General features: G+C 45.9%; 1 protein-coding gene across 1 annotated transcript; it reads left to right on the top strand.

The window, feature by feature from the left end:
• Nucleotides 1-111: 111 nt before the first annotated feature.
• Nucleotides 112-19,187, top strand: XAB2 (XPA binding protein 2). Its single transcript, XM_063120469.1, has 19 exons — nucleotides 112-181; nucleotides 1,690-1,838; nucleotides 2,080-2,203; nucleotides 3,662-3,859; nucleotides 6,177-6,311; nucleotides 6,478-6,642; nucleotides 9,785-9,929; nucleotides 10,313-10,464; nucleotides 11,296-11,415; nucleotides 11,713-11,844; nucleotides 12,464-12,595; nucleotides 14,386-14,499; nucleotides 14,773-14,935; nucleotides 15,567-15,757; nucleotides 16,344-16,466; nucleotides 16,808-16,979; nucleotides 17,096-17,222; nucleotides 18,766-18,875; nucleotides 18,955-19,187. Exons 1-19 carry the CDS (start codon nucleotides 137-139, stop codon nucleotides 19,014-19,016), a joined length of 2,559 nt encoding a protein of 852 aa, XP_062976539.1. The 5' UTR covers nucleotides 112-136; the 3' UTR covers nucleotides 19,017-19,187.
• Nucleotides 19,188-20,176: the final 989 nt, after the last annotated feature.

Genomic DNA, 20,176 nt, shown 5'->3' with positions numbered 1-20,176 from the left:
GGGCAACCAATAGAAAGATTGCTGATGAAGGAGGCCTGAATGACGCAATCGGAGGAGGGAAGTCGATCTATGAATCTCAGCGACGCTCCACGTCATTTTCTCGCGCCCTGCTTGGCCTCGGGTGGAAGAGGCCGCGATGCCGGAACTGGAGACGGTGTTGGGGAAACGGGAGCTCATCTTCGTGAGTAGGATCCCGGGGGCGGGAGTAGGATCCCGGGGGCGACGTGCTGGGATGGGTCACTCCCCAGTCCCAGCTCCGCTGCCTCGCAGAGCTTAATTTGGAGCCTTTTTCTATGCCAGGACACCCGCGTGAAGTAACAGGAGAGGCTTGTTTTGTGCGTCTGCAGGCTGCTTTCCCCATCCTGCTGAATAAACAGACCACGCGAAGGAGAAACCACGTAGTTCTAGTGGGTGGGCTTTGCAGCATTGTGAATATGCCCCAAGAATAGGGTGACCATATGAAAAGGAGGACAGGGCTCCTGTATCTTTAACAGTTGCATAGAAAAGGGAATTTCAGCAGGTGTCGTTTGTATATATGGAGAACCTGGTGAAATTTCTTCTTCATCACAGCAGTTAAAGCTGCAGGAGCTAGACTAGTAACCAGATTTAAAAGAGGGCAGGGCACCTGCAGCTTTAACTGTTGTGATGAAGAGGAAATTTCACCAGGTTCTCCATATATACAAACGATACCTGCTGAAATTCCCTTTTCTATGCAATTGTTAAAGATACAGGAGCCCTGTCCTCCTTTTCATATGGTCACCCTACCCAAGAAGCTCTCCCTACTAGGGAAAGGCAAGGGGTCCCGCCTAGTAGCAATGACTTATCCTCCGCTCTGGATCAACTCTCTGGTTGCCAAATTGTTAGGAAGGAAGCTTGTTCTTGGGGAGGGCCGTGAGGAACTGATGGCTGTCATAAGAAACTGTCTGCATAGCATCCCTTATGGGGAAACTACGTTTTTGAACTTGTGGGTGTAGGAAAAAGTAGGTATATAGCAGGCTTTCTGTTAATGGCAAGTCTTGTATATGACAAGTCTTGCATAATAATTCTATTGTGGAAATCCTGCATAATAATTCTACTTTGCATTTAGTTTTTCTTTCCTTTTTTTAATTTTAGTGCAAGAAGTGCTGCACATGTCATGGGCAGACCAAGTGTTATAAAAGATGGAGCTGCTGCTTGTCCATGAACCTTGACCCCCTCTTTTTGGTAACATCTCACACAATGTGTGATATGGCATGATCACATTGGGCTTTTTCTGCTCCTGCCAGCCAGTGATGTGCAACCTCATCACATATTATTTAAATTAGACACAGAGTGGCAGCAGTTCCACATCTCTTATACCATATTCTTTAGCTCTTGCTAACACTTACAGTAGCCCTGTAAGGTAAGCCAGTATTATTATTCCCATATTGCACATTATGCTGGTGCTGGATGGACAGCTGTGGATGGGTCAGAGAGACTTGCTAAAGGCTACATACTGAATTTATGGCTGGGGTGGGATTTAAACTGGTGAATTTTTAGCTCACACTTCACATTTTTAGCTACTGTGTTTCCATGTAAAGTTATGAATCCTTACCTTTTGGTATTTTGAAAGAAGAGGTGTTGGTATGCTGGAGTTGTACTGTTGTAGAAGGAAATAAATGGTGTGTCCTCTCTCTAAATGTACATTGCCATCTGCTCTCCCCCACACAGGAGGAGGAAGACCTGCAGTATGAAGAAGAGATCTTGCGCAATCCATTCTCTGTCAAGTGCTGGATCCGCTACATTGAATTCAAGCAGAATGCTCCCAAGCATATTCTGAACTTGATCTATGAGAGAGCTCTTAAGGAATTGCCAGGCAGGTATGCAGTTATGTCTCTTTCTTAGGTGGAAAGTGCTTCAGCAAACTGTGTGTGCAGATAGTAGGATAAACATTTCCAGTCCAGTTTTTCAAAAGGCTTCATTGTAAAAATAATTTTAAAATTGCACATGTAAGAATAATTCTGACTCCTCCAGAGTTGTTTGGGGGGATTTAACCATGACCTAATTTTTAGTCTCTCCTGGAAACAGTCCTGTAAGATCCCCCCCCCTTGTGTTTTGCAGCTACAAGTTGTGGTATAATTATCTTAAGCAGCGGCGGAAACAGGTGAAGAGCAGGTGTGTAACAGATCCCAGCTATGAAGAGGTGAACAACTGTCACGAGCGTGCCCTTGTCTTCATGCACAAGGTACAATCGTAGGTGCTAAGCTTAAAGGGCTGGTATATCCTGGGGGAGTGTAGAAGTCATGATGGCTAATATTCTTACTGTTGTGGTGATATCTCTGTGAAGGTCACACAATTGTTCGATTCTAGAGATTTTTCTACACAGTTATACTGATGAGGTCTAAACTGTCAGCAACTACTAAGTAAGGAAAGATTGTGGTTATAGTAAAGAGCTCTTTGGAAATGTTGGGTCACTTGTAGTCCTGCAATGAAAAAGCCAGATTCAATGTTGGACATCAGTAAAAAAAGAAAAAAAGGGGTTTAAAAATAATACAGATATCATAATGCCATTATGTAAGACTGGGAACACACAATTGTTTTTCCAGTGCATTGAAAATTGTAAAAGTTTTGTGGTATTACAAAGGAGTGCAAAAACTCTTTGATCAGTGGAAAAGGTGGGATAAAAGAAATGTGTACGTACTTTAAGAGCTGTAAAGATTCTGTGTCACTTTAAACTCCCTTAAAAGCAATAATCCATCTTCAGCCTAAATCTCTGGTTCTTCCACATTTAGAATTCTATGTGCTTTCCCCAAAAAGGACACAGCAGAGCTAATTAAGATGCTGCAGCAACTGTGCAGTATCTCGTTTATGAAGAAAGGCTTAGGCAGCTGGGGCTTTTTAGTTCCGAGAAAATGACTGAGAGTGTTGTAAAATGACTGAGTTGTTTGAAGAGAATTAATAACAAGAAATTCTTTTTAAAGCACTAGAAGTTGGGTCATCCAATGTAACTGATTGGCGAGTAGGTTCAGGACAAACAAAAATGTATTTCATATAACACATAATGGCCTGGTGCAAGCTGTGATGTGCAAACGGGAACCATTTCCATTTATTGTAAACAATTTCCAATCGGCATGATTGGAGGTTGTCAGCGTGACGTGCAAATCTGGACAGCTGGATTGTTTAGGGACTAAACAACCAAGCAGTTAATACTTGGTTTGTTGTTCAGTTTACTGCTGCAATATTTAGCCCCTTAAACAACCCAGCAGTCTGGGTTCGCACATCACACCAGTAACCTCTGATCACGCCAATCAGAAGTTGTTTACAATAAGTGGAAGTGGCTTGTGCATGGCTTGCATCTTGGCAAATAGTGGGTTAATTAACCCAATAAGTTATGGAATTCCCTATAGCAAAATGGGTGATTAACTAAATAGGTTAACTGGCTTTTTGAATTAAGAACTAGATAAATTGCTGAAGGATAGATCTGTTAAAGGCCATTAGGCAGAATAGCTAATAATGGAGCCTATGTATCCAAAAGCAGTGTCTCGCTTGATTACCACACGCTGGTGCAAACAGCTATTGTCATCACGGCCTCCTTATGAATCTCCCAGCAGTATCTGACTGCTGGGAAACAGGCTGCTGGAGTTCATGTACTTGTTATCCAACAAGGGAGTTACTATATTCTTACTATCCTATGTGCCTGCAGATGCCTCGTATATGGCTAGATTACTGCCAGTTTCTTATGGACCAGTGTCGGATCACCCGTACACGCAGGACCTTTGATCGCGCACTCCGGGCCCTGCCCATCACACAGCACCATCGTATCTGGCCACTCTACCTGAAGTTTGTGCGTTTGTATCCATTACCTGAGACAGCTGTACGAGTCTACCGTAGGTACTTGAAGGTAAGAGGGCCAGCCCATCCCCAACTAGTCTTGTTTAAGAATGTCCACTTCTGTGTTACTTGGGTGCGCTCTGTAAAGAAAGCCTTTTGTGCTGGGTGTGTGATGGCTGACCAAACAGTTCCAGGTTTCTGCTCCTCTAGACCAGAGGTGGGCAGACCTCAGGTTTGTGGGATATACTTCTTTTTCTACTAGAACCCCAAGATCCCTCAACTGGGCCCAGGTGCAAAATATATACATTCAAAATTAGAGAATTCTAAGGCCAGGGGTTTGTTTTGAACTGAACAGAGCTCACAGTCCTTCTGCACAAAAATCTACTCTTGGTTACACCAAGCTTTCTTCATTTGAGTAGAATAATTTTAGGGCAGGAGGGGAGTCTTTTTGTTACTTCTATTGTTAGAACAATCTGGAGGCAGAAATTGTTGGTGATCTACTGTAAATCACTCAGAGATCTACCAGTAGATCTAGATCTACCTTTTCCCCACCCTGCTTTTAGACTACTTTTTGTTATTGGCATTGACTAGGAGAAAAGAAGTAATTTATGCTGAGACTCTTACTGGAATACCATATTTGGCTTGGGTACACAGGGTTTTTGGGAAATGTTCAAAACTAAAGAGGGTACCAAGAGAATGGAAAGCTGTGAAATAAATTCTTAAATGGCACATAACATTTTGATTTATTTAGCTTCTGCCAGGAAACTTGGTTTATGGTTTAATTTGGTTTTAGCTCTGTATATTTACTCTTTTATACTGTATGCTTTTATCTGAGATCTTATTGATATAGGGTGGGATATAAATGTTTTAAATAAATAAATAAAATAGCTTTTTCTGCAAAATGAAAATCTCTTCTTGAGAGATAAGTATTAGACAAAAGTGCTCTTTAGTTTAGCACCTCTCTGGTTCAGGCCAAGAATTTTCTCACAGATACGAATGGACATTTAACTTTTATTGGACTTTTAATTGGAATTATGCATTACCCTTCTTATGTAAGCAGGCTTGAGAGAGTTTTGGCCTTAAAGGCAGTCTCAAAATCTTTAAAACAAATAAAAGAAAGGAAATAATATTTGTGCTGACAAAAGCCTTGGTGGTGGATTGGAAGCCACAAGTGGATGCCTTGCTGGTCTTAAATTGGGTCGTATCGGGGGAACCTTGTAACTTCCTTTGCTTTTTGTGTGTGTGCATATGTATTTAAGCTGGAAAAAACTGAGAGACGAGATACAAAGAACGCCAGAGTTCATCAGTTCACAGTAGTTTAGTAGATAGGGGAATTTCATCATGAGCAGGTTGGGTTTTTTTTTTTATTTTGCACCACTATGTGAGAAGCTATAGCTTCCATAATTCTTATGTACATCTCATAAAGGTAAAGAGAAGAGATAGAGATAATATTTTTCCATAGAAGTGGGTCCCTTCTTGCTTACTGGGGTTAAAGATGGATTCTGGGGCTGAAACTTGGTTGAAGACTGCTAGGGCTGGTTCTCACGACGGGGCCAGCTCATTGTGGCTTATTTAATCCACAGTGAGCTGGGGCGTGCATGGCCCCCAGCTTGATTGCACCTAGTCTTTGTGGGTTAGTCAAGCATTAAACAACTCTTAATTAACCCCTACTGTAAATCATGGGTTAAGTGAGAGTTGTTTAGCTCATGATGATAGGGTTCAGATGACATGAATCAACCCTCCCATCAGCCTGATTGGAGTTAGCACATCATGGGGTAAATAACCAACAAAGACCCGGCCATGTCATGCAAACTGGGTCTTAGTCTATGATATCTCTTTATGGAAAGATTACTACTCTAAATCTTTATCTCCTGCCACTTCTATTTTTTTTAATATTTGGATTAGCACAAATCTGATTTGACGCTTATCTTTCCTAACAAACCTTAATTAACTTGAAAACTTGCTTGCTATGGACAAATGGTTTTGAGGCTCATGATAGAAGCAACACTGACCGTGAGAATGCTTGGATCCCTCTGTTCATAAAGGGTTTTTGCTTTAGTCTGTTTTTTGCTTAGCAACAGTATGACCAATGATCAGGAATGCCGGAAGTTTGAATCTAAAATATCTGGAGGATACCAGGTTGGTGAAAGCTGACCTATTATATGCTATTGACAAAGTAAAACTTTTCTCCTGAGAAAATAGCTTTAGTCAATTGAGCAGCTTGCCATAAACAACGTGAGTTAATTAGTTCTTGTATTTCTAGCTAGCCCCCAGTTTGCATTTCCAGCAATGCTGTAATTAATCGTCAGCTGCCATCACTTTGGTATGCTCAGAATTCTGGTGGATTCTGAGCATGATATGTTGGGTATTTTGTTTTTGTGTTTCAGCTGAGTCCAGAGAATGCTGAAGAATATATTGAGTACCTTCACTCCATTGACCGCCTGGATGAGGCTGCTGTCCGCCTTGGTGCTGTGGTGAATGATGAACGTTTCATCTCCAAGGAAGGCAAATCCAACTATCAAGTAAGGTTCTTGTAATTGCCATTCAGCTCCCCCCTCCAATATTGCATGAAGAACGACTCCTTTCCTTCATCTAAAAATACCTCCTGTGGAACCTGTGTGCTTTCTCACTTTTCCTGCCTCTCAGTGGCCTCAAGATCCCTCTGACACTTTGTGCTCTCCTCTGCAGCTGTGGCATGAGCTCTGTGACCTCATCTCGCAGAATCCGGACAAGGTGAAGTCTCTCGATGTGGGTGCCATCATCCGGGGAGGCCTGACCCGTTTCACTGACCAGCTGGGCAAGCTGTGGTGTTCCTTGGCAGACTATTACATCCGCAGTGGCCATTTTGAGAAGGTAGGCGCCTCGGCCTGGAAATTTCCATTGTGACTCAGCCAGATCCTTCTTTGAAATTCACAAAAGCACAGAATGCAACATTTAAGCCCTTGAAAATGTTTCCTTTACCCCCCAGTTCATCTGGTCTGACCAGGGCCTTTATATAGAAAACCTTGGACTTTAAACAAACAATCTTTTTTACAAAAAGTTGAAAGCTGTTTAACTAGGGCTTACTACTTATGGCATACGCATAAACCCTACTTTTGCCCCATTAATCCAATTTTGAAGGTGTTTTGGTTGATTCCAAATCCTCTTTGATCCAGGTTAACAGCTGGACAAAACAAATGTTTGTGTGCAATACAAGTTGTGGAGCCTTTTTCAGAACACTTTCAATTCACTTATCATAACTATTTCCAGAGGGGTAGCTCTGTTGGTCTGTTCCAGCAAAAAGAACTTGTCTTGTGGCACCTTAAAGGCTAACATGTTTATTTTCGAATAAGCTTGCATGGACTACAGCCACCTTCATCAGATGCATGGAGTATCATCCTGAGTTACTAGTGGTTACACACACATGGCCACGGGGAAGGGAGCAAAATAACTAAGAGTCATATTACACCTTAAAGACTAATACTATGGTATAAGCTTTTACAATTCTTATCTCCTGTGGCCTGAACTGTGTCAAAGTTTTACATATGTTAATCAGTTCACACATGTAAACATGTATGAGTTAACAAGGTAATTATCTCTGTCTGCACTTCAGTTCCCTCTAACCTCACTGTTTATGATTCTCCCCCCACCCACCCCATCATGTTTATAATTCAGGATAACACTTTGTGTCTAACGAAGTGGACTATAGTCCATGAAAGCGTTTGCTGTAATACATCTATTAGTCTTTAAGGTGTCACAAGCCTGTTTTTTAGAAACTAGAAAACCAAAACCCTATTGTCTGGCTCCAGCCTTGGTTTTTCCTCTTCTGGTTCACTCTTTTAAATAAGGCTTTTATTTTGTAGATAACGATCAACAAACAGTAGACAAAATAACCCACAGAGCTCACGCCAAGCCACCAAACAAAAGAGGGAATTGAAAAATCTGGAAGGCTGCCAAAAGGAGCAGCTAATAAAAAGAAAAGGCTAGTGAGCTAAGAGAAAGGGCAAAGATAGAGCAAAGACATGACCACAGTGGAGATGACACTGCGTAGGAGAGAAAGTAATGGATCTCTCACTGCTCAAAGAGGTGCAGAAAATCCTGCCCCATAGAAATGAAAATTTGGGGCGTATAAATCTGGTTTGGATCCATATTTCGTCACAGTTATAGTAGATCCATTTGACATCGATGAGAGTTATGCTAGTCATGACTAAGTTAAGTCTAATTAATTTCAGTTGGTCTAGTCTAAGACCCAGATCACATGTAATGGTGGCAAATCATGGCATGTGCTGAGTGCATGCAGCTGCCACTTTGCATATGCAACCTCTAATCAGAGGTTGCTAAGTGATGTTGGAATCTGGACGTTATAGGTTAATTGTTGGTTAAACAACCTACAAAGGGTCTGTTCAGATAACACGCTAAGACATAATTAAACCGCTAACCCTTTTGCAGCAAGTGGTTAGTGAGCATGTTTAAACAGTGATTATGTTTAAATGGTAGGAATGGTTCACATGACACGCTAAGGCATAATGTTTAGCTCAAAACATTTAGCCGTCATGGTTTAGCGTGTTGTCTGAACTAGGGCCATTAACTTGTTAGGTTAACTGTAGTTGCTTTACCCATGATTAACCTATAGTATCTGGGTTCAGATGTCATGTAGCAACCTCTGATCATATGTTGCATATACAGAATGGCAGCGGAATAAACCCAGAAAATCATAGGTTAATTAATTAACCCTTTATTTGCTGCCATAACATGTGAATGGGCCTAAGTGTGACTTAATCTGCATCTAACCCTTAGTAAAGGATCCTAATAAATTTCAGTGCACAAAACCACTGAAGCATTTTAATTGTAGCACTTTATTCCATATCCCACCAGCGGTTCAAATCAGATTTAGTTTAGCAATTTAGAAAACAATCTTATTATTGTATGCCTCAGGAGTGTCTCGGAGGACTGAAGCAAAGAATGATGAGGGCACATCTTGGACAAGGGTCTCGGCCTCATTTTGATAGTAAGCAGCGCTTCAGTTGAATTGATTTCCTCACCAGGATTTAGAGTGGCTCGTCACTGGAATAGAGCTGCAGGTTCTTTGCTAGCTTGGGAAGAACGGAACAGAGGCCACCAGGCCACTGGGCCCTTTATCTGATGAAGGCAGCAGATTGAGCAAACTCTTTTCAATGCCCTGCTGCTGTACAGACTATTTCCCAAGGCCTGCAGTCCACTGGGCTTCATGTTCATGAGACGCCCATTGAGAACACGGGATAGTAGAACCTCTCGTGGGCTTCTGTGTGTTCTGTGTTTGTCTTCCCTGCTGTTTTTTCACAGATAAAAATCTTTGTGCTTTTTGGTGTGACTTGTGTGGGTAACACCGTTTTCCTTTCCTTAGCTCTCATATTTTTTCTCGGCTTGTGCTAGCAGGTGGGTGAGGGAGGCACTGATATGGACTGTAGGGGAGGAGACTGAGAATTACTACTCAGTAGCGCATTCCTTGTTTTGGTGCCATCTGAGAAAGACTCCCAACTGTTCTGGATGAAACATCTGGGAGATCCTGCAACTTAATACCTCCTTAATTTAGGACGGAAAATACTATTCCAGCCAACAGACTTTGGATTTGATGGACAATTCAGTGCATAATTTCCCATAGCCTGGACTTTGCTTTTAAATAATAGGTTTGAGTTCTGAGCTGTTGTAATGCAATTATCACTTTGCGGTAAGTTAATGGGCATTATTAAACAGCTGCTGTTCCTTAGCACAGGAAGCTTCTTCTGCCCATTCCAGGGACAGATGACCTCTGTGCGCAGATCCCTCTCATCCCAGAGATGGCTGCCTTGTGGCCCACTGAGAAGAGGAGCTTGGCTTCCATAACAGTGGATGACTCTCCATGTGGTGGTCTGAGCCTTCTCAAGACCAGTTCCTCTGAAAGATGTTAGAGAAGAGGCAGCTGGTGGGAACAGGCTACCACCACTACCCTTTGTGGATGGGAGCCAGGCCAGTCACCCTTTTGCCCTTCCTGTCTTAGGCTCGCGATGTGTACGAAGAAGCGATTCAGACGGTGATGACCGTGCGGGATTTCACTCAGGTGTTTGACAGCTACGCGCAATTTGAGGAGAGCATGATCGCTGCAAAGATGGAGACCACGTCCGAGATGGGACGCGAGGAGGAGGGTAAGAGCCACGCCGCTGGTGGGAAGCAGGCGCTGCGCCTTCCCTTTAGGAGGAGAAGCCAGGCTGTGCTTTGGGGAGCATGTGCCACTGTGCCAGGACAGCTCAGACTCCTGGGTCTGCCTCGGCCTCTCCCTAAACCTTTTCAGTTAGGGTGGATGTTTCTCTCTCTGGTTGTATCATTGATCAAGCCTTACGTTAAAAGAGAGCTGCTTTCTCTCCCCTCTTCCACCCCAAATCGTCTGTGGGCACAACAGTTTCCTCCCTTCTGCTTGGGTGCACAACACCCGTTGGAGCTTGGGACCACTGGAGTGCGTAGGTAAAACACAGCTGCCTTCCTGTACGACTTCACACCTGCTCTTTTTCCTCCGTGTTGTGGGAAACAGACGACGTGGACCTGGAGCTGCGTCTTGCTCGCTTTGAGCAGCTGATCACCCGCCGGCCCCTGCTTCTCAACAGTGTCCTGCTGCGCCAGAACCCCCACAATGTCCACGAGTGGCACAAGCGGGTGAAGCTGTACGAAGGCCAACCTCGGGAGGTAGGAAAACGTGGTGGTGGGGAGCTGCTGACAGACTCCCAGGCCAGCCAAAGCTGCGGGGGGGGGGGGGGGGAGGGAGACGCGCCCTTCCTGTTATCAGGGCGTTGAAAGATGAACCGTGGAGATTGGGGTTTGGATCTGAACCCGTACCTGAGGTTTGCTATTGCCCAACTGTAGCCAGGCCAGTGGAAATAGCTGCCCTGACGCAGGAGGGGAGGGGTACTGCAGTGGTGGGGAGCTTCTTTCAGCCCAAGGGACCAAATTCAATTTTGGAGAAGCTCTAAAGGGGATTCATATTTCAGTGGTGGGTGGGATCGAAGGCAAAAGGGATGGGGCCAAAAACAAAAAAAAAATAGCAGAATATATTCACTGAAAGCTCTTACTGCCAGTTACTCAGCCCTGGGGTTGGCGGGAGGCATTTCATCTTTTAGAATGAGGAAAATAGTGCACAAAAGCCAGGAAACCATCAGCTGTCGAGGAAGGGGCCGTGGCCACCTGGGGCACTTCATAGGCCTGGATTTGGCCTTTGGGCCTGAGCTTCCCCACCTCTGCTATACCGAAAGCTTCTGTCTCCTAATGGGAACTCGGATCCTGACTTCACATATTTGTTCACAGAAGTGTTCGTAAATGCGTGCCCATATTGGCCCCAATGGGCCTCCCAACCTGAAGGTTGCCCATCAGCCATGAGGTCAGTGTCCTCAGTCATGTGAGGCTGAGCTGGAAACGTGTTGCGAACAGCCTGTTCTCCCTCCTCGTTGCCTTCCAGTGCTCCAGGACAGTGGCTCAGGAAGGGACCTTCCAACGCTCATTCTCCTTTGTACCCCCTTGCAGATCATCAACACCTACACAGAAGCGGTGCAGACGGTCGACCCCTTTAAGGCCACCGGAAAGACACACACGCTGTGGGTATCTTTTGCCAAGTTCTACGAGGTCAATGGACAGATAGAAGATGTAAGTGATGCACTAGGGTGGGGCGGGGGGGATGTTTCCTAGCCGCTGTCTAGATTCACAGCAGAGAAGGTTAAATTCTCGGTTGCAGATGTCCTTCAGGACAGCCATATGCAGCTCGTTTCCATGAGCATTATGGAGCTGTAGGGATTCTGGGGCCGGCACCAGCACTGCTTAAGTCACTGAGGATAGGACCTGCCAGACGTGACACAGATTAGTCTAAGGAGAGAAAAGATACTGAAACTGGGCCCTTCCTGGCCCGGCTTCTTCCCCTAACTTTGCCTACCTTGCTTGTCCCAGGCAAGAACTATTTTTGAAAAGGCCACCAAGGTGAACTTCAAACAAGTGGATGAACTGGCCAGCGTGTGGTGCGAGTATGGCGAGATGGAGCTGCGACATGAGAACTATGACCAAGCCCTGCGCATCCTGCGGGTGAGGAGAAGAGGGGCTGAGGATCAAGCAGGGGTGCCCTTGGGTTTCCCCAAAAGCAGGGAAGGGGAAGGGGGAGGATGAGCGAAGGATTGGCTCCTGGGCTGAGGATAAACAAGGGTCCCTGGTTGTAAGAACCCCAGCTGGCACTCTTGCCAGGGACCTGATGATGTCAGAGTGGGGGCCCACCCTCATGCCTAACCCGACCCCTCAAAAGGTTAGTTTTTGATATGGGGGGACAAATGGTCTTGTGATCAAAGCATAGGGCTCCTTGGTTCTGCCCACACCTTCCCGAAGGGAGGGGGGTCTAGTGTTTGGATCATAGGGAGGCAGAAGAGGGCTCCCTTTTACTCTGCAAGCAGAACACACGTTTCTGTTGACAAAAGAGGTGCTAGGAACCAAGACTCCTGAGTTCTTATACTGGGAAGGATAAACAAGGGTACCTGGTCTTCTTTGTGTTGGCAGTGTTGTCTGTACAAGAGCATGTTTTTAAAGAAGAAGAAAAAGAGCCCACTTCTTAACCATCATGTACTACCGGGGTTTTATGGGACCTGTCACCTTGCCGCCCTGGGCTCTGCTTCCTTCACTTTTGCCATCATCTGTTGTTTCTTGTCCTTTGCAGAAAGCCACAGCCATCCCAGCTAAGAAAGCAGAGTATTTTGATTCCTCGGAACCTGTGCAGAACCGCGTATACAAGTCCCTCAAGGTCTGGTCCATGTTGGCAGACCTGGAAGAGAGTCTGGGCACCTTCAACGTAAGTGGCCTTCCTGGGCTTCCGTTCTCCCCCTACCCCCTGTGCCCACTGAGGCTGTGGGAAGGGCCAGTGCCAACATCCCTGTTTGGAGAATTGACAATGGCCCACCTTGTCCAGACAGGAAAAGTCTTAGCTTTGGGCTTTTGTTCTTATTATGGTACTTCTCCCTGGCTGGTTTAATCATTATTCAATCAGCTTTAATCTCCTTCTGCTCATAAGTGTCTGGGAACTATCTGAGGAAGTAAGCGCTAGGCAATAAAGGCCTCCTTGAGCCTAGCACAGGGAGGGAGAAAGAGAGAAAACACCAGGGTCAACATCTGGGAATTAGACTAAAGACAAATTAGAAATCCGCCCCCAGTTTAGCAGGAGAAAGGATTAACTGCTGGGACAAGCTGCCTCGAGAGCAAATGACTTTTTGCCACTTAAGGCCTCCCAAGACTAGAAGAGAGTCCTTGAAGGGATGCTTTAGCTGCTCAGCATGGATAAACTGATTTTGAATTAATATTCTTTCTGCTGGGCACGAAAGGCAAAGGCTTAGATATTCCGGGGGCCTGCATTTGCTAGTTACTGCTAGACTTATAGTTTTTCTGAGTCATCCCAAATTAAAAACTCTTGCTGTTTCCGTGTCGTCTTTAAGTCATTCTAGCGGGTTTGTCCCTGACCCTCCCTCTTTTAGGGGCTTTGAAATAATCAGGTGATGAGCAGCTGGGGCCACAGTCAGGCTACTGGAGCAGACCCATCTGCTCCTTCCTTTCCATGAGCACCTAAGGAAGGGCAGAAGGGCTCAGAGAACTGGCTCCCACCTTCCCCCTTTATACCTAATCCTTCCTAGTAGGGCTGTGCAAGTCTTGGGCCTCGGATTCAGGAAACCGCATCGTGGAGGCCATTTTATGGTGGATCCCCCCATTTTATCTGCTACTTCCTTGCACAGCCCTAGGCCTCCATACAGCCTATAACCCCCAGCATGCAGTGCCTGGGAGGGCTGTACTTATCAGGGCTCAGGAACAGAGGGCATATGTGTACTCGCCACCGTTATCGCCGCCTCTTCCACGAGATCGGCTGCTGCCGCCACAATCCAGAATACGCCATTGTCCCTGGAGGGGTTCCCTCGTGTTCCGCAGGTGCCCTGCAGCTGCCTGCTTCCCCAAAGACCCACCCACTCTGGTGAAGGCCTCCATGTTTTGGATTTCCGAATCCGAGGCCTGCACAGCCCTAATTCCTAGCTACTTTGTGTAAATCCCTCTCCTTCAGACCCTTAGCTTTTCCCTGTCCCAGGACATCCAGGCTGCCTTCTTTGCTGCCAGATGCTCTTGCAATCCAGCTGGGGTCTATGGAGGTCCCTTGATTTGTCATAGAGGCCTAGGAAGCGAACTGGATTGACCAGTTGTGCACAGCAGCTTGAAAAGCCATTTGATATTAACAACAGGGACTCAAGTGCATGTTTAGGTGTTTATCCAGTGTGGTGTTGGACTGGGAGTCGGGAGATCTGGGTTCTAGTCCCCACTCGGCCACGGAACCCCACTGGGTGACTTTGGGCCAGTCACAGATTCTCAGCCCAGCCCAACCTACCTCACAGGTTTGTTGTTGTGAGGATAACATGGAGAGGAGGAAGATTATGTTCCTTGGAGGAAAAAGGTGGGATATAAATATAATAATAATCTGTTCCCCTCACCATGTCTACAGGCATAGTTGGGCAAGGGTTAGTGACCCAAGGGCCCAAGCTGCCTGTAACCTTGGGATTTGTGGTGGTCCAGCCTAGTATTGATGCTTCCTTGTGTTGCCTCCCATAGTCTACTAAAGCTGTGTATGACCGCATTCTGGATCTGCGCATTGCCACCCCTCAAATCATCATCAACTATGGTCTCTTCCTGGAAGAACACAACTACTTTGAGGAGAGCTTCAAGGTGAGTTGGCCCCACCAGCAGGTCCTTCTCCTCTCCCCAGCAGCTGGGACAGTGGGAGGTTGTCCAGTTTGGGGACTACAGGATTTGAAGGATGCAGGCAGTAGAGCAGAAGAGAAGAGGACCTTGGCTCCAAAACAGCTGCAACGTGTTAGGATGCTAACACTTAAGTGGCATCTAAGCTTTTTCGTTGGTTTCTTCTGTTGTCTTTTATCTTTTTTCCTCGTTGGAATTGTTGGTGGCTGTCTTATTCCCACTTTCTGTTCTGTCTTGCAGGCATATGAGAGGGGGATCTCGCTGTTCAGGTGGCCAAATGTGTATGACATCTGGAACACCTACCTAACCAAATTCATTGATCGCTATGGTGGCAAGAAGTTGGAGCGTGCTCGGGACCTCTTTGAACAGGCTCTGGATGGCTGTCCCCAGAAATATGCTAAGAGTATGTGATGCAGTTCTATCCATCAAGGAGGAGACATCCTAATCCATCCCATGGTCTGGTCAAAATTAGGTGGATGACCAGAAAAGCTGGGTCCTGTGCTCCTGGCCAGTGCAAGCTGGGGTCTGGGAAATGATTAGGCTTAAGAGACAAGGTGAAAGATGGGTCCTGTATTGATGGACTTGCTCTAGGACCTGACCAAAGTAGGTCTGTGTCAATGAGCTGTGTGCCTTGAGGTCTGATAACTGGTTCCTGCAGGAGAGGCATTTAAGGACACCTCTCCATCTCCTATTTCAGTGGAACAGGGTAACCTGGATGAGAGTAACTCACACCTGAAGGAGAGCTCATTTTTATCTTCTCTGGAATGAGGACTACCACTAAGGTGTGTGTTGTAGCTCTAGACCAGGGTGGGCAACTTGTGGTCCTCTGGATGTTTGGGCCTAGGTCTCCCGTGATCCTTCACCATTGGCTGTGCTTGCTAGGGCCGATGGAAGCTGTAGGCCAAAATATCTGGAAGGCCACATGTTGCCCAGCCTGCTCTAGGTCACAAAAGACCCCCAAGTCTTGGTGAGAAGTGTTGACCCAAAGAGGGGAGGGGGATGTAGCCTGGCTTTAATTTCCCATCTCTTCACAGCCATCTATCTGCTGTACGCCAAGCTGGAGGAGGAATATGGGCTGGCCCGCCATGCCATGGCAGTGTACGAGCGAGCCACTCAGGCTGTGCAACCTTCAGAGCAGTATGACATGTACAACATCTACATCAAGAGAGCAGCTGAAATCTATGGGGTGACCCACACCCGTAGCATCTACGAGAAGGCGATTGAGGTTAGTTTCTTCTCTCTGAGTAGTGCTGGCTGCAGGTCGATTTGCCCAACCTGGTTTATGAGGGAAGTCATCTGCTCTGTAGTGGCTGGCTAGGGGCCCCCAGGTCCCATTACACTCCACATGGAGTGGATATCCTTTCTGTGATGACCGCTGCGACTCTGGGTGGTTCATGTGCAATATGTTACCCAGCACAATTCACACAAACCTGCCTGAGGTCCTCCTCAGAGGTGCTTCTCCAGTTGTCCCCACGTTCAAAGACAAGGCAGCAGGTAGCAACCAGAGGGAAGAGGTCTCTTCCGTTGCAGTGCCTTTGCCTTTGGAACCCTCTCCCCAGGGAGGCTCACCGATCGCCCATGTCGCGTCCCTTGTCACTAAATACTTTTAATGTTCCCAGGCTTCTTAACTTTTAAGTCAGTTTTGTTCCACTGCTGGTGTGCTTCTGTTGCTTTTGTGTCAATTGGTTCTATGTTGCTTTGATAAGCTTTTTTTTGGTTGTTGGTTATTACTTGTTAGTTGCTCTAAAAGTAGAACTATTGAAGGGCAGAATGTTTTTTTTTTCAAAATAAAATAAAATATCCCCTTGCAGGTGCTGTCAGATGAACATGCCCGGGAGATGTGCCTACGCTTTGCCGACATGGAGTGCAAGCTGGGCGAAATAGATCGAGCGCGGGCCATCTACTCCTACTGTTCGCAGATAAGTGATCCCCGTGTAAGTGATCTATTCCGTAAACCCTCTTATTTCCTAGTAGACCGGAGAAGAAAGTCCTCCCATTTGATATGGCCTGGTTAAAAATGCTAGCTCCCCATTCAGTTCACCTAGCAATGACAATATTATACACGGTCCTGGCAAAGATACTTCATGTGTCAGGGTGTAGACTAGAAGGAGTAGGTGTTGCTTCCCCATCAGATGCTCTCTCTGCACCCATTGCTCATGCACAGCCACCCCAGGTGCAGAGGATACATTATGCAGCAGCCATTGACCTCTGTGCTCACCAGTCGGTTGAACTGTTCCGTCACTTGCCTGAAACACACACCCTTTTCCCTCTCCAGACTACTTCCAACTTCTGGCAGACGTGGAAGGAATTTGAGATCAGGCATGGGAACGAAGACACAATCCGGGAGATGCTGCGCATTAAGCGAAGTGTGCAGGCTACCTACAACACTCAAGTCAACTTCATGGCCTCCCAGATGTTGAAGGTTTACAGCAACGCCACAGGCACAGGTAAGCCTCGATCCCCCTACATTGAGCCCCTGGGGTTGGGGGGTTAGCTACCTCGGTCCAGTTCTAACCCCTTTCTGTCTCTGCTGCCTCTCCCCCTCCTTGTCTTTTGGTTTCAGTGTCTGACTTAGCACCTGGGCAGAGTGGCATGGATGACATGAAGCTGTTAGAGCAGCGGGCTGAGCAGCTGGCAGCTGAAGCAGAGCGAGATCAGCCTCGAGCTAAGGAGAAGATCCTGTTTGTCAGGTGAGTGTGCTGTAGGCAGAAGGCTTGCCTGGTTTCCTCCCTGTGGCTCACCACCCAGCATGCAGGAGCAGCAGGGCTCAGAGCACAAGATTTCAGGGTTGGGCAAGAACCACACCGTTGGTTGCAAGCTTGGAGCGTTGTCAGAAGCCTTTGCTGCCGTTATGATCAAGCCATAAGGAAATCCGAAGTGGGATAAAGTCAGCGTGAGACTCCAGGCAGTTGATGACTAGAATGCGTACTTCGCATAGAATGTAGGCTGATGTGTAAACTTAGATATTAATCTTTGTGTTTTCAGCTACGGGTTTAGTTTATAGAGGAAGTGGGGATAAAAGTATAGCCAACGCATTTGTGCTTTTAATGTACCTTCTATCTCTGTTATTTCCAAGCGTGCTTTATTGTTAAGAAGAAAAACTGAGTTTAAACAAAAACTGGGTTGTCCCATCTTCTGTGTCAAAATACTGCAAGTACGCACATAATTTGTCATGGTTGTCAAATTGCAGTGAAGAATTATACTAGGGTTTGGACTTGGTAGGAGCAAGATGTAGATACTGAATCTCAAGGAAAACTCAACGGCAAATATTGGTAGATTCTGAGAGTAGGAAAAAAGCAGGTAATTAGCACAATATTGGATTTTTCTGAGCTGAGAGTATGTGGAGGACTGTAGTGGTAGCTAATAGGAGTCGAAGGGAAGGCATTTATGAATAAGGCCAGGGGGCAATTGATGTGGTTTTATACCGCTGGCCCCCTCGCCCTGAGATTTGTTTGCTTGATGTGTGTTAAATATTTGGCAACATTACCATTGTGACAATTACACCCACACGGCACCCAGATCGCTAACCTTGTACTATCGAGCTAATACGGAACTACCTATTCCAGGTGTCCCCAGACTTTTTGGACCTGTGGGCACCACCCAAAAATGGCTCCTATGGAGGATGTGGCTAGTCATGGGGCCAGGGCAACAGTGAGGCTAGAAGGAAGAAATGGAAAGAGTTGCTTCCTGGCTAGCCCAAGCGTCTCCCGTCCACACAGACCTTTCCCCTCTGCTTGTGCGCTCCACTCCCAGCCTCTCGCCTGACTATATTTCCCCCTCCCTAGCCTTGCTCTTTCTCACCCCTTCACCTTGCGGTTTCTCTCCCCCATACACACCTCTTTCTCAGTCTCTCTCTACGCCAGCCTCTAGCCTCTCTTTCTCTTCCCTTGACCTTACTTTTTTCTTACTGCCTGCTGAATAGCTGATCAGCAACAGGAAGGAGAAGCAGGCACCCTAATGTTTTTCAGTTTATTTTAAAACTATTTTTGAAGGGCAGGGAATGAAGAGCTTTGTGGGCACCATTGGAGGTGGGGTTCTTGATCTATAGGTTCCAAGAGTCGGCATATCTTAGGCTACTGGCTTTCACTTTCAGGCTGAGATGGAGAAGGCCTACATGAAACTGAAATCGCAGCTTGATCTGCAGTCGGGAAGCCTATGTGTTGGGACAGTGGCTCTATTCCAGGGCTGGCGGGCTCCCTTGCATCTCACTCGTCTCCCCTTGCTTATTTCTAGGAGCGATGCTTCCCGCAGTGAGTTGGCTGAACTCTCCAAACAGGCCAACCCGGATGAGATAGACATTGATTTAGATGATGGCGATGAGAGCGAGGATAACGAGCCTGATGGTAAGAGAAGGTGGCAATGTGATATTATCCAGTTTCGTCTGTCCTCTGTATTGACCATCCCACTTCTTCTCTCTTACAGAGGTACAGCTGGAGCAGAAAAGCATCCCTTCTGCTGTGTTTGGGGGCCTTAAGGATGACTGAGTTGGCTTTTACCAGTGAACTGCTTTGAGTCAATACAAGGACTCTGCCCACTGCCTAAACCTGGACCCAGCCTAACTGATTGCTTTCTTTGTGATCATTTAAGTTACTGATCTTTGTAGCGTCTTTCTCTATTCTGTCACAAATTGCTATTTATAAAATAATTTTTGTCAATGACTGCTGTGTTCTTGGGGAAAGGTGGAGATTAACATCAGTGGCTGTCCTCTCCATGAGTAAGCAAGCTTAATTGCTAATGGCAGCTGTTGTGTTGGTGTATTGCTCCGTTGCTGCCTCTTAATTAGAACCTTCAGCTCAGAGGGTAAATAAGAAAAGGGGCTGGTGATGTGAGGCTGATCTCCAGGAATTTCCAAGGCCGAGAGGCTTGTGCCGTCCGTCTGAAAACTCAGCTTCATTCATAGAAGTGAAGTTAATACATGTGTTTAAAGTCCTGTATAATTTCAGGGTGATTCCTTGGTATTAATTACTATGAACTATGTGTTTAAAAACTTGTTTTGTACTACATAAAGATCGTATACAAAGATGGAAGGGTTTGCCATTTCTCTAAAGCAGCGTTCCCCAATCTAGCACCCTCGAGCTGTGTTGGACTACACCTCTCATCCCCAGGCTGGGGTTGGTAGGAGTTATAGTTCAACAGATTTGGAAGGCACGAGGTTGGGGAAATCTGCAATAAACTGTTCAAAAACTTCTCACCAGTTTACCTTGGTGCCAGCAATAACTTTACCAGACAACCACAGGCATTAGATTAAAAAAGACTTATGAATAAGCTGTGATGTCTAAGAGTAAGCAATATCAATTGAAGGTTATATCTGAACAGCAGTAGCTTAGCTGTTAGCGCTGGACCTATTGTAAATGCCAATACATTATCTTCCTGAAATCTATCCCATAGCAAGAAGAGAATCACTCTGCACCTGACCTAACAGGAAGGAATTCCATTACTTTTTGGCTGGAGAGTGATGAAGCACCATACTTCCTTCAGCCAAGTGGATGAACATATAAAATATTGATTAATCTATTATATAAACTAGCCTACCATTGTAAGTAGAGGCAACAGTTCTACAATGGGGGCAAGACAATAGCAGCTAGTTCACTCCACTGGTTATATTTTTACATTAAACAAGAAATAAATGCAGAAACACACAAAG

This window comes from Elgaria multicarinata, chromosome 3 (genome assembly GCF_023053635.1).
Source record: "Elgaria multicarinata webbii isolate HBS135686 ecotype San Diego chromosome 3, rElgMul1.1.pri, whole genome shotgun sequence".
NCBI lineage: Eukaryota > Metazoa > Chordata > Lepidosauria > Squamata > Anguidae > Elgaria > Elgaria multicarinata.
Note: the sequence above shows the minus strand (reverse complement) of the source record. Positions and strands in the feature narration are given on the sequence as shown.

Bases quoted from the DNA above. Each gene is read 5' to 3' on its own strand.
- XAB2 (XM_063120469.1), top strand. From the start codon at position 137: ATGCCGGAACTGGAGACGGTGTTGGGGAAACGGGAGCTCATCTTC. The intron at 6,643-9,784 runs GTAGGCGCCTCG...TTCCTGTCTTAG, and splicing joins GCAGTGGCCATTTTGAGAAG to GCTCGCGATGTGTACGAAGA. The intron at 15,758-16,343 runs GTTAGTTTCTTC...ATCCCCTTGCAG, and splicing joins TCTACGAGAAGGCGATTGAG to GTGCTGTCAGATGAACATGC.